At 36.3% G+C, this 14,440-nt stretch overlaps 1 protein-coding gene across 1 annotated transcript in view; it reads left to right on the forward strand.

Annotated features, from left to right (window-relative positions):
* The window catches only part of TBC1D5 (TBC1 domain family member 5), a 350,320-nt gene that overhangs the window by 262,632 nt on the left and 73,248 nt on the right, over nucleotides 1-14,440 (forward strand). Inside the window, exon 17 of the mRNA XM_068404675.1 lies at nucleotides 11,761-11,846. Coding sequence (XP_068260776.1) covers nucleotides 11,761-11,846 — 86 coding nt within the window. The remainder of the gene's footprint in view (nucleotides 1-11,760; nucleotides 11,847-14,440) is intronic.

Genomic DNA, 14,440 nt, shown 5'->3' on the forward strand with positions numbered 1-14,440 from the left:
TTTAGATTCCACATCCCTGATATATTCCAGTGCCACAGAAGAGAAATACAGAGCTGCGTTAATAGCTGAAAGCAAGTTAATGCACCTGTCTCTGAAGGGGGGCCTGAGAGATACAGGCATGTATGAATTAATACAGAGTAATTGAATTTCAGCCTTTTCTGCATTTGGCTAGCTTCGGTTCTTAGGGAAATGTAGAATGAAAAGCTCAAATCAGTGTTGTTGTCTTTGCATGGAGTGATAAAGTTAACCTGCTTAGCAGACTATTTGTTTCACATTTCTAATCTTTGAACAGATAATTACCTCAATTATTTGTATGAAAGTAACTTCTATGCACTTACAGTCCTTCTGAATATAAAAGTAAAGCTTCTTATGGAAGAAAGGGCTATTAAAAGTATGTATATATGAAATGAGAGCATAAGGGAAGGTTTTTTTGTGTATATGCAAAAGCATTTACTGAAGGTGTGTCTCTGTATTTAATATCCCATGAGTGGCCAATTTTCTTCATTTTTTTCCTTATCAAAACCATTGAGTACTGTTAATTTTCAAAGCAAAGGCTGCAAAATTAAGTAGAGATACGGAGATAGGGCAGTGGAAAATCATAAAGTAATTAAAAAAATAGTTCTAACTAGAGTTGTTCAAATAAAAAAAAATTTAAAAACCCAATTAGAAACAAAAGTCATAGAAAATGTGAACATATTGTGTTCCTTAAATAACCAGATGTTCTTTCCTTCCTGAAGGCAGCCAGGGCTAGGAATAAAAGGTTTAAAACTATTGTTTTAAGTTAACTGTGAATTTTGCAAATCTGTTTTCACCCTTTAGCAAATAAAATTCTAATACAGCAACATAAGCAAAGTAATTTTCATCTTTGGGTGTTCTTATTTGTATGTTGCTCTGTTAACCTTATCACAATGACTAATTAGAAAACTAAAGCACTACATAGTATATTACAGTTTTACATTGCATACTAAGAATCTGACAACCATTCTTTGTCTGGAAGCTTACTGTATTTATTCTTAATATTTTTGTAAAATAAGTTTGCTCTCAGATATTTTAACACGGTGAGTTACACTATTTGTTGAGCCAAGCTAGTTAGGAGCTTAATTCAAGGGAGACACCTTTTTCATAAGCCATTGATTCAAAAAAATTAAAAAGAAAGTGGTTGTGCTTGGTTGATGGGAATTAATTTGTTAGTTGTGCTAATAATATTCTAGTTACTGCTGCTGATATTTTCTCAACGTTGTATTTTAAGCTATTTGCTGACATTGAAAGTGGTTGTATAGTAATACTAAATTCTAACTAAATCCATGATGAAGCATACACGACATTTCAAAGAAGTCGCATTAGTTCATCATGACTGAAATTACAGGTACTGTCAGAAAACTTAAGCAATAAAATGTGGTCATGATCACTCATATAATGATTAGTTGGAGAAATCTGCATTCCAGCTTTTAACACTTTTCACAATCTGAGCAATAAGTGACAAGGGGAAAACAAATTACTGAAATTTTGAACTGAAGTCTTTGTACATTTATTTTCAGCTGAATTTTCTTCTTAAGTAGCTGCCACTGTCTCAGAGTTTTCCTCAAGCTAGTTTCATGTGCCTGAAAGGCTGTTGAGTTTCACTTTCTTCTTCTTCAGATAAATTCTGTTCTATACACTCATTAACTGAGGTGCCGCTGCAGAACTGCAACTGTCCTTTGAAAGCTGCCGTTATGTCAGTATTGTTTGTTTTGCTGTTTGTGGCAGGAGAAAAGCAGGTTTGGGGTTGTTTTGTTTGTTTGTTAGTATTGTATGTGCAATCTGGCATTAATTACCTCTCTTTAATGACCAGATTGCAGCCAATCAGAAGTTGGGATCTGGTGGCGCTTCGGCATTAGCAGCTCATTAATTTGTACCTACACACGGAGGTGCTGCTGGGGTGCAGAGTCCATTTTGTTAGAGGGATACCAACAAGGGGGAGGGGGGCCCTGAACAAACATTTGATTTTTGCTTTTTTCTTCTTTTTTTTTTTTCCATCATGAAGAATGTGACTGATATTTCAGGAGATTCACAATAATACATTAGGGGTTTTAGGGGTATGAAAAGTAAGTATCAGGAAGCTGGGGTAATGGATATCCCAATGCAGTATGAGCTGGCGGTATGAGTAAGGTCACCTACACCTTAAAGGAGACTTTCCTTGACAGGGGATATGACTGATGAAGGAAACAAGGTTTTGCAGAAAAGCTGAGTACATGTCTCTTCATCTGGGATGAAAGGAATTAGGAGAAACAAAAAATAAATGCCTTTACTTTCAGTGATTCACAGAGAACTTCTATTTGCCTTAATTTTTGAAAGATTAAGATCTTGGATGTTCAATGCAGCGTAGATAGATTTTTATGAGCAAAAATGTGTCAGGATCTTAAAATTGACCTCTGGTTTTATAATCACATTCAATTCCTTGTAGCGAACCCAAGCATTTTGATGGTCTAACTTCCCCATTTGCAAATGCAATAAATAAGGTTAGATCTAATCTAAACACCTCACTTTGAATAAATGGATGTTGTTTCTCTAACTGCATGCTAAGCTTGTTAGTGTGGGCCTATACAACTAAGAATTGCATATATGTAAAAGCCATGATATTGACTTGTTCTTTGTTTATGTTCGTGTTCTTAGAATCAGAAACTTTCACTTTCCAAGGAGATAGGCCATGCTTTGTTTTAGGAATTATTGTTTTAAATATTCAGTTATTGTGTTTCATTAATAGAATAAGGTATGACAGGCAGCTATGAGTTTAATGATAAATTACTTGGAATAACCGTGTTGCCATAGTACCACGAAAAATAATAAGTGTACTATGAATTAAAAATCTTCTTCATTTTTGTGCATTTGTTTCAAAACCTTCGTTCCCAGTATACCTATACATTTTAAAATATAAAAAGGCTATGTGGTCAACACTCATAGTACAATAACTTTCTCATCTCTCCCAAAGTTAATTGCCTCATATGTTAACCATTTAATCGATTCACCATAAAATAGTCATCTTCTTCAAAGTATCCTGTAGGTCACAAGTAATATTTTCAGGAACAATCCTGGGAAGTGGTTGATTAGTCATCTAGTCAAGACTTTTCAAATCAGAAATCTTTCAAAGTCCTTCTCATTCCTCAGTATCATACGTAACACAGTAGTCATCACTCAAACGAGAGAGATGATCTCTTAGATTGCCAGTGACGATGCAGTTTCCAGTATTGCTCTGTCTTTAGTGTTGTATGTACAGGCCAGTTATTTGGTTATGAACCTGTAAGTATTGTATCAATGCAAGTTAAGCAGCCATTATATTTAAATAAATAGGAAAATGGTGGGAAACAACACAGAAAGCTTCCTGAACAGTGACACCTCTCATAGTTAAGACAAAGCTGTGCCACTGGTAAGAGGGTGCAGAAACAAAGGACTTGTCCCAGTTCTGTGTAGGGCCAAGCAGGATGGTGCTGCAGTGAGTAGGTGCTCCACTCCTAGCAGTGAGAGCAGAACCCAGCAAGGAGAGCGCATTGACTTTGTTGTTCTCATGGCCGGTCTTGTGTGACCCAGCAGGAGAGCTGCTGGCCTTGAGGACGGTGAGGGGCTGGTGGTGTGGATGGTGATTTCTGGGCGGGTGGAGAGGTGCAGAGTCTTTCAGAGGAGACAGCTAAAGGCAAGTTTAGGAACCATTGTTTCTACTTTCAGCTAATATTAAAACAGGTATATAACAGTGTTGTATAGAACAGCAAGTAGCATATGCATTATTCAATAAATAGTCAAGGCAACTACTTGCTGATCAGTCAACTGGACAAAGAATTGCAAACAAGAAAAAAAAAGTGTTTGCATTTTTGAGTCTTCTCTGCAGATTTCATAATTATGCTTTTTATTGAGGTGTCTTCCCTATTAATTGGGAAGAGAAGGCATGAGATGCAGCAACATCACATTCAGGCCAGAGGGGCAATCGGGGAAAATTTAGAAGTAGGGAAGGAATTGTTCTCCTGTGCTGATCAGCCCTCCCGCTAGCACTCACTGGGAATTCCTATGCTGTGTCGTGTTAAGGGCAAGTACTTTAGAGTTAGAGAGGCAAGATGGAAGAGAAAGTTATTATTAGAAGCCAAAACTTTAAACTGTGCTTTTTCTTTGAGCAAATTTATATCCTTAGTAGTGAAGTAAAAGCAATTCTGATTGTACTTGATGCTAAAGCAAGAAGCTGAAGCACTTTAAGCTCTTAATTACTTTAGCTACCAATAAAACTTATTGCTTGTGAATTTCTTGGGGCTGTTTCTTTCAAATGATTGGTTTACTTCTGTTTAAAAAGTCATCTAAAGCTACTGACCCTCTCCTAAAGAGTAATGATGTTATTTATAAAATTACACTAATAAAATGTATTTAACAGTGTTAGAGTAAGGTGATTATGGTTCTTCTTGTGCGCAACCTGACAATTCAATTAATCACTTCTAATTTGCAAGGTAGTTTATCAAAAGGAAGCACTTAAAACACTTAAAGCACTTTGATTCTACCTAATCAAGAGTTCTCTGTATCATAATTTATTTATTTGACTAAAATTTGCAAAACACGAACTGTGAGTTATACAAAAATAGATTCGTAACTTTTCAATAATGTATGAAAGATTAGCTACTGAACCATAACCAATCTGATGGAATTTAAGTTCAGTCTCCTCTGATATAAATGTAGATATACTGCTGGCATATTGACATATTTTATAGTAAATATTAATGTATTAATTGTTGTATACAAAGCTATTTGAGTACATTTATATTGCAGAACGCTTCTCTGAAAGAGCAATATACTTTCAAGGTATAAGTGGGAATGGTACATTTTATCCTTTGCTGTGATTTTTTATGGAAAATTAGGTTTGGATATGTGAGGTAGGACTCTGTCCTTTATCTTTTTAAGGAGCGGTAGTGTTCAAAATGGCTCTGTAGTATCCTCATTACTGGAATCCCAAAATGAAAGGAGTTGCTTGTCCTGCAGCATCAGGACCTTAGCCCGTCTCTGTGTTTTAGAGGAAAAGACTTGGATGTCTTATTCCTTTTGCTGTGGTGTGTGCATGGGGCTCTTTGAAAGAGCCTTTTTCACTCCCCTAGGGACCTTTCTCAAGTGTTTTATGTAGCATGTTACACGCAGAACATAAATTAATCTGTTTCTTTTCCACGTAGCAGAAATAACCAAATAGCACCTTAAAATGTTCTTGGTTTTCCCTGATATGTGACATTTGTGTACAAGCATGTATCTGGAGAAGGTATAATCCTGTAAGTGCGGTTATAAGGGATTTATCAGTATAAGCTTCGGATAACTGCATTACTCACAAAGCCATCAGTGAGTTATGCAGGTTGTCCAAAATGAGTGCCAATAAAACCATAATGTGGTAGCTTTTCTGTACATAAAGATGTCATATTTTAAATCTCATAATTTGGAGCATTCCAGGGCTTAAAGCGAGGCTTGCTGTGTGTTCCCTTCAAAAGCGGGGATCTTTCCTCCACGATGTTGTAAAACTCCTGTTCCTAACTGTGCGGGGCTGCAAGATGCCAGAGCATAAATCTGTCATGGGTAGGGATGAACACTGTCAGATTTATACCTCGCTATTTAGTTAATTTACTTCTTAAAACCAAGAGTTCAGCTGAAAAATAGGCGACTAAATTAAGAGGCAGATTTAAAAGGTTCTTAAGCGATTCTGTTGATGCAAGATGGGGTTTTTACGCAGGTTATGAACTTGAACGTTGGCAGGTCAGAGTCTTTTTGTCTGGAATATCAATAAAAGCTGATTTGGTAGGTTTTGATTTACCTGTTAAAATGCAATACACTGTAAAGCTATAAATGAAAAAAAAAAAAAGTAAGTGGCGTTCCAATCGGTTGGAGGACAAGAAGCCAAAATATACAACTAGAAATTTCTTTCAGTCAAGTCACTGAAGTATTTTTAAATCTCACTTGTCATTTTTTGCATTTCTTCATCTCTTGTCATAGAATGCCCATGTGAGAAAAAGCATGTGTGTATGAAGTTAAAAACCGACCATAACACACAGTATTTAAAATATCTTCCTGGTATCTGAAATTTCTAGCTGCTGGGGGAGTGAAGGGTTGTCACGTAACAAAACTGGAGATAATTTATTTCAGCTTGATCGGAGTTCAGGGGTTTCTTCCTGCCTTGACCCAATTAACTGACTTTCCTTTTCTGTTCTTTCTGTGAATTTTTGTTGTTTCGGGGAAAAAAAAAAAGGCACACTCTAATTTTCTTTAGAAACAATTAAATATGATAATTCCTCCTGCTGTTATTGCATTGTAAATAACGAGTTCTGCAATTGAGACCTACAGCATCTTTCTGAAAAATGTAAACAGGAAGCATTATTCCGAGTTTGAGGATTGTGGTGTTCCTTTGCCAATGCCAGTGTTAGTGCACAGATCTCCTGACTCCTGTGATTAAAGGAAGTTCTTTATTAGTTCTGTGCCGGATACTTTTTACGTTGTGCTACTTTCATATGTAGGGTAGATCGATGCAGACTGTCAACCTATGTTTTGGATAATATTTTCCTATTAGCCTTGAACCACTTTAGAATTGGCAATAGCACATTATGTCCTCCAATGTCTCACAGGGTTTTTTTCTTTTTAGTAAGAATTTAACTCTGTGGTTCATAGGTGGATGGTTACCTTTTGTGCTCCAGCAGATTGCATGTTCTGCAGGAGGTTTAACTAGGGAGGAGGAACATTAGAAGGTGAAAGGAAAGTTTTGTTTGGGGAGTGGCATTCAGTCTGTGTGCTCTAGAGTTTGGGGTGGGATGGTTGTTTAGTATACAAAATATTTTGGTATGTTTATGTAATGTTAAGCCATTGCTTATACTGTATAAATCTAGTCGCAGGGTGGAGACAGCTACTTGGATACCTGACAAAAAAATAAAAAGAGGAAAGGTGAAATTCTCTGTCGCATTAGAAACAAATGAAAGGAAAAAAAATAGCATTTGAATACAAAAATGTTTTAGGCTGTACAAGAATTATGAAAAAATCCAATATTGCCCTGTCAGCTAAAGAGGGGAAAAAAGGAGGAAACTGGCTCCTTAAAAATATTTAAATAAAAAGAATAACACTGCATCATTATCTTTCTCTTTTTATATATATATATATGTTTAGTTCAGTCTGTTCTTTGGTTTAGGCTTAAAATATTATTGGTTTAGAAAAAAGTCTATATGGCAGCATTTGTTTAATATGTTGAAAAAAACTAGTTTAAAAAAATCCTGTTTGGCACTAGTGAGATGATTGTTTTGGTGAGCCTATTGCTGCGTGTACGTATAATTCACTGCTGCTTTGTTTGCTTTTTCTCTGTTGCATTTGGGTTATCTAGTTTCAGATACAAGCTATTAAGTGGAGTATTTTTCAGTAGCTGAGGTTTTCCCACCTGTCTACCCTAAAACACCTGCAACATATGTTTGTGTAACCCTGCAATGCTTTGTGGTTTGGGCCTTGAGAAATTCCCCCAGAGCTTTTTGCTTGTAAACAGCTGAGCAATTCATTTCTCTAATGACAAGTGCTTTTCCCTTGGCATTGAGGCAGTAGCATGTTCGCTAAAATAAGTCTCATTTTTCATCAGACATATTGAAAATCTTTTCTCATTGTCTCTTATTCTGAACCTTCGGATTTTGTGCAAAATTGTATTTGATTTTTTTTTCTGTTAATAATACTAAAGAGGGGGGAAAGGAAACACCTTGACAAAGAAGAAGAGAGTGTTGTAGAGATTCCTCCGCTTGCACCTGCGTGTAAACTTTTACAAATAATGTGCATTCAGATGGTGAAACGTTACGTTGCAGCAGTAACCTGTTTTTTCTGGTGTGTTGTGGAACAGTCTGCCTGTGACTTCTGTCACGCGCAAGTGTGCTTTGCCAGATCATATCTACTGCGTGGGTAATGTGAAGCGATATGTCTCCGGAGACCAGGGAGGAAAAGGGTTATACGAGGGAATTTGAGCATACGGAGCACAGTCCTTAGCTGGTGGGAATTGCTTTTCAGCAGTTTATGCAAGTTTAGGGAATCTCTGCTGCGTTCGGTGTGATTCTGACCACGGCCTCAGCCCCTCGCTCAGGAGAAGAGCAGGCGTGGGTGTAACTTAACTCAGCCCCCTGTCCCTGGAGGAGAATAAAGCCAAATAGAAGGTCCCCAAGATCCTCCTGCTGGCCGTGGGAATTGGAGTGAGTCAGTCTGGTGGTGGCTGGGAACAGAAGCAGGACAGGATGGGGGTTAGGACTTCATCAGGCAAATGACGTGGGGGGCATCTTTTAGGCAAGGAAGGGCTCCGAGGCAGGAGTACCTCAGAGATGCCTGAAACATCTTAAGGCATCTCTTCCCTTTGGGCTGTGGCTAATACTTTTTGAAGAGAAGGAGTTCCAAAATCACATCAATTTCTATGTGTGCTTCTATATCTGAATTTCGTACATTTTCCTTTTAAAAGTATAAATTGGGCATTTTCTACCAGTTGAAACTAAGCTCACTCTAGCTAGAAATTAAGATTAGAAGAATTATAAAACCAGCAGACTGCTCCTACAAAGCAGGTGTGGGGAAGAGGGATTTCTAGTATTGTCACAGGCAGCTTTTCTCTCTGATTTCTGTGCTATCTTTCCTTTGAAAGGGAAAAACATAAAAGTCTTAATCTGTATAATGCCCTTACACAATTTCATAGAGGAATTGAACAAATCACTATTTTGAAGGGTTGATTTCACTGTCATTTTAACATTATTCTTTTAAGAAAATATTCTATCTGGGGTACTAGTCAAAATAAATTGAAAAAGAAAGGGAAAAACTTTACTTGCTTAAGTAATTAAAAATACAGATAGGATCATTCTAAACTGCACTGTGTAGGAGAAAACTGTGGTTACTCTGAATATTTTATAACAACTGAGGTATGTTTTGCTGTAAATAAATTTGTTTAGTCTTCAGTCCTTATACACGGAATATAATATAGGGAACAGCTTAAATTGGATGCTTAGAGAGGGGGATTAGTTTAAAATTCATAAGGAAGAGACATTGTAATTTTGTAGGTTTTCCTTTCTGCTTCTTACATTCAACTTACTGAAATGGTTAAAAAGAATATAAAATTTAAAGGACAATCACAATGACATAAAGATCATAGTCTTCATAAAATGACATTTTTTTCTGTCTGAATTTGTTTTCAGAAGTATTTAAAATTTTTGTGGTGATACTTCACAGATATTTGTCTGCTAACATACATGTCAGGTTGTTTTTTTTTTTTAAATAACGAAATTTTCCAAAAGGATATCTCTGTAGTGTTACAAAATGAGTTACAGCAGTAACCCTTGGTATTTCCTGTCTTGCATTTCTAATGTTTTTTCAACAACATTTTTTCTGAGGGCTTTTTTTTCACTACATGTAATAGTACTTTAAATTGCTTCTTCCTTTGATACTTTTAAACCTCATAGGAATTTAAATAGGCCCCTGTGAAAGTAATGCTTGAGCCTCATTCATATGTTTGAGTTAGATCATTATTCCTATTAATGGCTTTAAGTGCTTAGATAGTAGATCAGCCTTTCGTGTCTTGAATTGCTTCTCATTTCTGCATAAATATGTTACAAGATACTGTTCCACATGATCTTTTCCGCTTTTTTTTCATTCAGAAGCAATGTGTAACAATATTTTTTTTATTATTATTTATTGGGTGGTGGAAAAGAAATTTCAGTGGTTTTGCTTAGTTTAAAATATGTACTGAGTTATTGGAAACAAATCGTGAAACTGGCTAGCATCTGGTAAAGTGAATTTTTCAAAGGGCTCTCTTATGACTTAGAAGTGCCCAGTATTTTAACCATCTCTTACTGTTCTACCTTGTTAAAATGGTCATCAGGACATGTAAAGAAAAAAGTTATTTAACTCATGGAAGAAAAGTTACACTGTTTGATTACTCGCATAGTAGTCACAGAACCATCAGTTATCTTCATCACGTCAGTTTGGATTTGATTATCATAGAAATGCATTGAATTACCGAACTAGAGCAATAGTAACTAAAGCTGATTCATTGTTACTGCTGTCAGTTGATGAGGACTGACTTAAAAGCCATATCAATGGGTAGAGTTATGCAAATATTGTTTTTATAACAGAAGAAAAACGTAGAGCGGCCATTACAATGTGGGTGGTAGGATAGATGAGGATTTTTTTAGTGCTTGTCTAATACCTTTTAGTTGTTTCATTTTTTAATGAACATTACAAACAGGACGTATTTCAAAAATATTTAATCTGTTTCCAAAGAAAGAAAATGAGACATTTCATACAAGATTAAGTCTGACTGCAGGAAATGATCTGGAAATTCCCAGCCTTAAATTTGACCTCAGAAATCATCCTGGCCTTTCATATCTACCACCTCTTTAAATCTTCTTCTCTCCTTTTGTGCACATGCAATATTTTGGTCTTTGAAATACAACTCCTATATCCTCCTTCAAAAATAAGGTTTCCAAGGAAGAAGGGTTACCTGCTGTTATGTGGAAAATGAAAGGATAAGACTATGGATACTCCAGTCTATAATGAAATGTGGAGGGCAAAAATACAACTGAAACTGAAACAGCTGAAGACTGACTCCGTCAGAAGTATAATGTACTTTCACCTGTGAATGACTATTTCAGAAAGGTCATTGCGTAGTTCATTGAAACTATATTTACTACTAGCAGGACTTAAGAAAGCAGATCAGAACATAAGGCAACAGCCTATGAATGAATAAACCTTTAAAGCAAATACTTGGAAAGTATGTAGGTCTGTTTTATGCAATATATCTGATAATTACACAGAAATTTACCGTTTTGTTTTCTCTTACACTTGAAATTATTTAAGCCATTTCTCTTCTAATTTATATATATATATATAAAGGGCCTCTCTGTACCTCTCTGTTATTTTGGTTTCATCTTTATGCAAATTTTTTTACTTAAAAGTATTTGCTTCCCCCTCCAGATAATGTCCTTCAGGATGCATTTTTTCAGTCAAGATACTTTAGACGTATACTGTGGTCTACAGTTAATCAATATTCAGTGGATTATTAGATCCAAAAAGGATAATTTCAGAACTACCGAAAGGAGCGTGCTTCTGTGGAATAGTTTCATTGTGGCAGAGGTGGAGACTAACAAGTGGCTTCTGGTTTCAATATTAATTATATACATTTTATTACAGTTCTTTATTCATATCCTCTGTTTTGAGTAGCATGGAATTTGGAGAGAAAAAAGGCTCCGTTTGCCATCTAGTGGCAGTGTTCAGGTTGTCTCACTGAATTTAATTCTTTGCTTCACTGAGACATTGCTAGTGATGCATTCAGTTCAAAATGTTAGCTATAGTTTCTCCTTACTATTACCATTTTCTTTAAAAACGTATCACTTTAGCTTGGAGACGGTAAAATTCTATATCTGAGCTAAAGGAAGAAATCGTTTCGGTATCTGAACTCTTCCAAGAATTACTGATTTGGTTAGTAATATTACCACTACAGCTGACAGCCCCATTGCTGTGTGGAAGAACACTAATTTCTGTGAGCGCAGAGTGGATTTACTGGTAACACTTGGTATTATTTTAAGTATTTTAAGACTTCACTTTTTTATGTAACTGACGTTACTGCCTTGAGAAACCAAGATCCTGGGAAAAGAAATTATTCTTTAACTTTGTAATCTTCATGAATGAGCATGCTTCTTGTCTCTGCCTTAAATCTCTGAGAAAATTTCAATAAGGTATTCTTTTTTTAAAAAAAAATATTATTTCTTTTTTTTTTCTTTTTTAAAGAGAAATCCAAGACCAGTGACTCACCAATTCCAACAAAATTTAGATTATTACAAAGCACGTGGAGCAGACTTGATGAACAAAACCCGGTAAGCTATTTCTGAATATGTGTTCACTGAGCTAAGACCTTACATAAAACAAAACGTTTCATAAGTCACTTTTTATCCCCAACAGGAATTACATAAGCAGTATTAGAAGCACATGTGTTTATTTCATGACATTTATTTTGAATCTTTACCTTGCCTACTATTACATGAAAAATTAAAGTTTTACAGATAGTGGAGTAGTCAGCTTGCTGACGTTTTTTTAAGGCTAAGAACATTCATACGCAATGACGTGTACACTAAAAGCAGAGGGTAAAATGTTGCCAGTGTGAGTTCTGCAGCTGAAGTACTTCCGACGACGCTTCTAATGGCAACCTGGAGTATCCATGTACCAGAAACTGTGTAAGTTAAATCAAATTAGTGTACATCCAGTTTGAAGTAATTTTTACTACCGTTTTGCAGCATTCTTTCCTTGGTTTAGAAACGATTTGTATCAATACTGCTTAAATTCCTTATCAAGGCAATTTTTGCTGGTGGTCATGAGTGCAGAGGTGCCCATGCCCCGACTGGGTGGCCACAGCACAGATGTCGATTGCTGGTGGGTGGTGGCTGCTGGTGGCTGTGGGGCAAGCCAGCACAGGACACAATGCCTTGCTTCGATTTATGCTGTCACAGGCAGTTTCTTCGAATGCACGTGTCCCCAGGCATATACGGTGCCTGCTGATTCATAGGAACTTGCTGGCTTTTAGACCTTTGCACCTCTGTCAAATTCAGTTTAACTCAGTTACATTGAAAGCTAGCTAAAATTAAAATGGTGTGGATTAAAAAGCTCTTAAAAATGGAGAAAGGAGCAGAAATTAAAGCTGAGTAGAGTGACTGCAAAAGCATCTTTTTTTTTTTTTTTAAACCAGGCTTTAAAGTTTGGGAAAGGTGTCAAGAATTACTGCATTCTATTGCATTTTGTTAATGTTTTTGCTATTTATTATTTTTAAAAATGGTCTCAAGAGTTGCCTAAACTCTAAAAATAAGTTATTTGAAAATTCCAAAAGAAACATTTCAAGGATTTTGAAAAAAAAAATAAATCCTAAAGCCCAAACAAGAATGACACCTGTTGGAAACCTAAATTTAAGGAAACAAATGTCCATTAAATCTATGTAGGACTATAAGTTTATTTTACACATATATACAGGATACACACCAAAGGAGAGGAGAAATTGTTTAGAATAGTTCAGATAACTGGGATAAATTTATCTCAACACAGGAAGATTTAGAGTAGGTCAAATGTGGTAAATCTGTTTAAGATTGGACTAAAGAGAGAACTGGAAGATGTAACTTTAGGAAATGTTTCTGCAGTAGCAGAGAGATGGATTAGATCAGCTACCAGGTTTTTTTCATTTTTAATTCCACAGGCCCAATGATATATTTAAAATATCTTGGCAAATCTCTAATATATATATTGCTTATTTTATCACATATAAAACTTTTTAATCCATCATATTCATATATTTGTCCTCATGTCTCATAATGGCTACTTACTGAAGAGAGAAATGCCTTTGAATAAGGCTTGCTTAAAATAAAACATTTTCGTCTTAGCAGAAAACTGCAGAGATTGAATCATCTTCCTACTGCTAGTTTAAAAATATATCATTCACAGTCAAGGTCAATGATGCTTATTGTGATGAAACAAAATTGTTTGCTTCATAGCTGGAATTCATGTCTCCCTGATACTCATATTTTTAAACTGATGCCTTACTCTTAAATGCATCTGCTGATAACTACAACATAATCAATCAGCATTTTTCTTGTAATTGTTGTGCAGCATGTCTGGTACATTTAGATGGCTAAAATGTAGACACTGATCTGTGTTTAATGGCTGTAATCATCCTTTGCACTAATATATTGGACATTTAAATGGTAAGAAATAGATATGTTGTTCTTATTTTCCTGAACTTCTGCTCAGTTTTAACGTACCTCCTCCAGAGATCTCTCACCTCGCTATTGTTCATTTTCTGAAGCTGTGATTTAGAGAAATTGCACAATAAATTTTTCTTCAGAATACTTTTATTAAGACCGCCTTGTCGGGTTCCGGATTTAAGGTCCGCCTCTAAAGCAAATCTAGAAATAAAATGCAGACAGCCCCCCCGTCCGCCCCCCCCGAGAGAGAGAGAAGGAGAGAGAGAGAGACCCGCCTAATTAGTCAAAAAAAGGAGCAAATCTAGAAATAAAATGCAGACAATCCCCGTCCCCTGCTCCCCGAGAGAGAGAGAGAGAGACCCGCCTAATTAGTAATTCCAGTGCAGCCCACGTGCGGCGTGCCTGGTTCAATGCAGACAGCCCGCGCGCAGGGCCCGCCAAAAATATAAATAATTCCAGTGCAACCCACGTGCGGCGTGCCTGGTTCAATGCGAACACCCGGTATGCTTAACCTGCCTGCAGGTAAAGCACCCCCAAAAAATCCTGACCCGAAATATTAAAGATTCGTGATCCTTGAGTTCAGACAAAGCACAACCGAGGCACGGTATCAACAAACTTGGCTCTGACTTTATTAGGTCCAACACTGAGGCAACTCAATATTCAAGGAAAAGAAAGAGAGAGAGATAAAAGAAAGAAAGAAACAGAGAAAACAGTTGAAAGAGAAA

The sequence above is a fragment of the Nyctibius grandis genome, chromosome 7 (assembly GCF_013368605.1).
Source record: "Nyctibius grandis isolate bNycGra1 chromosome 7, bNycGra1.pri, whole genome shotgun sequence".
In the NCBI taxonomy this organism is placed as follows: Eukaryota; Metazoa; Chordata; class Aves; order Nyctibiiformes; family Nyctibiidae; genus Nyctibius; species Nyctibius grandis.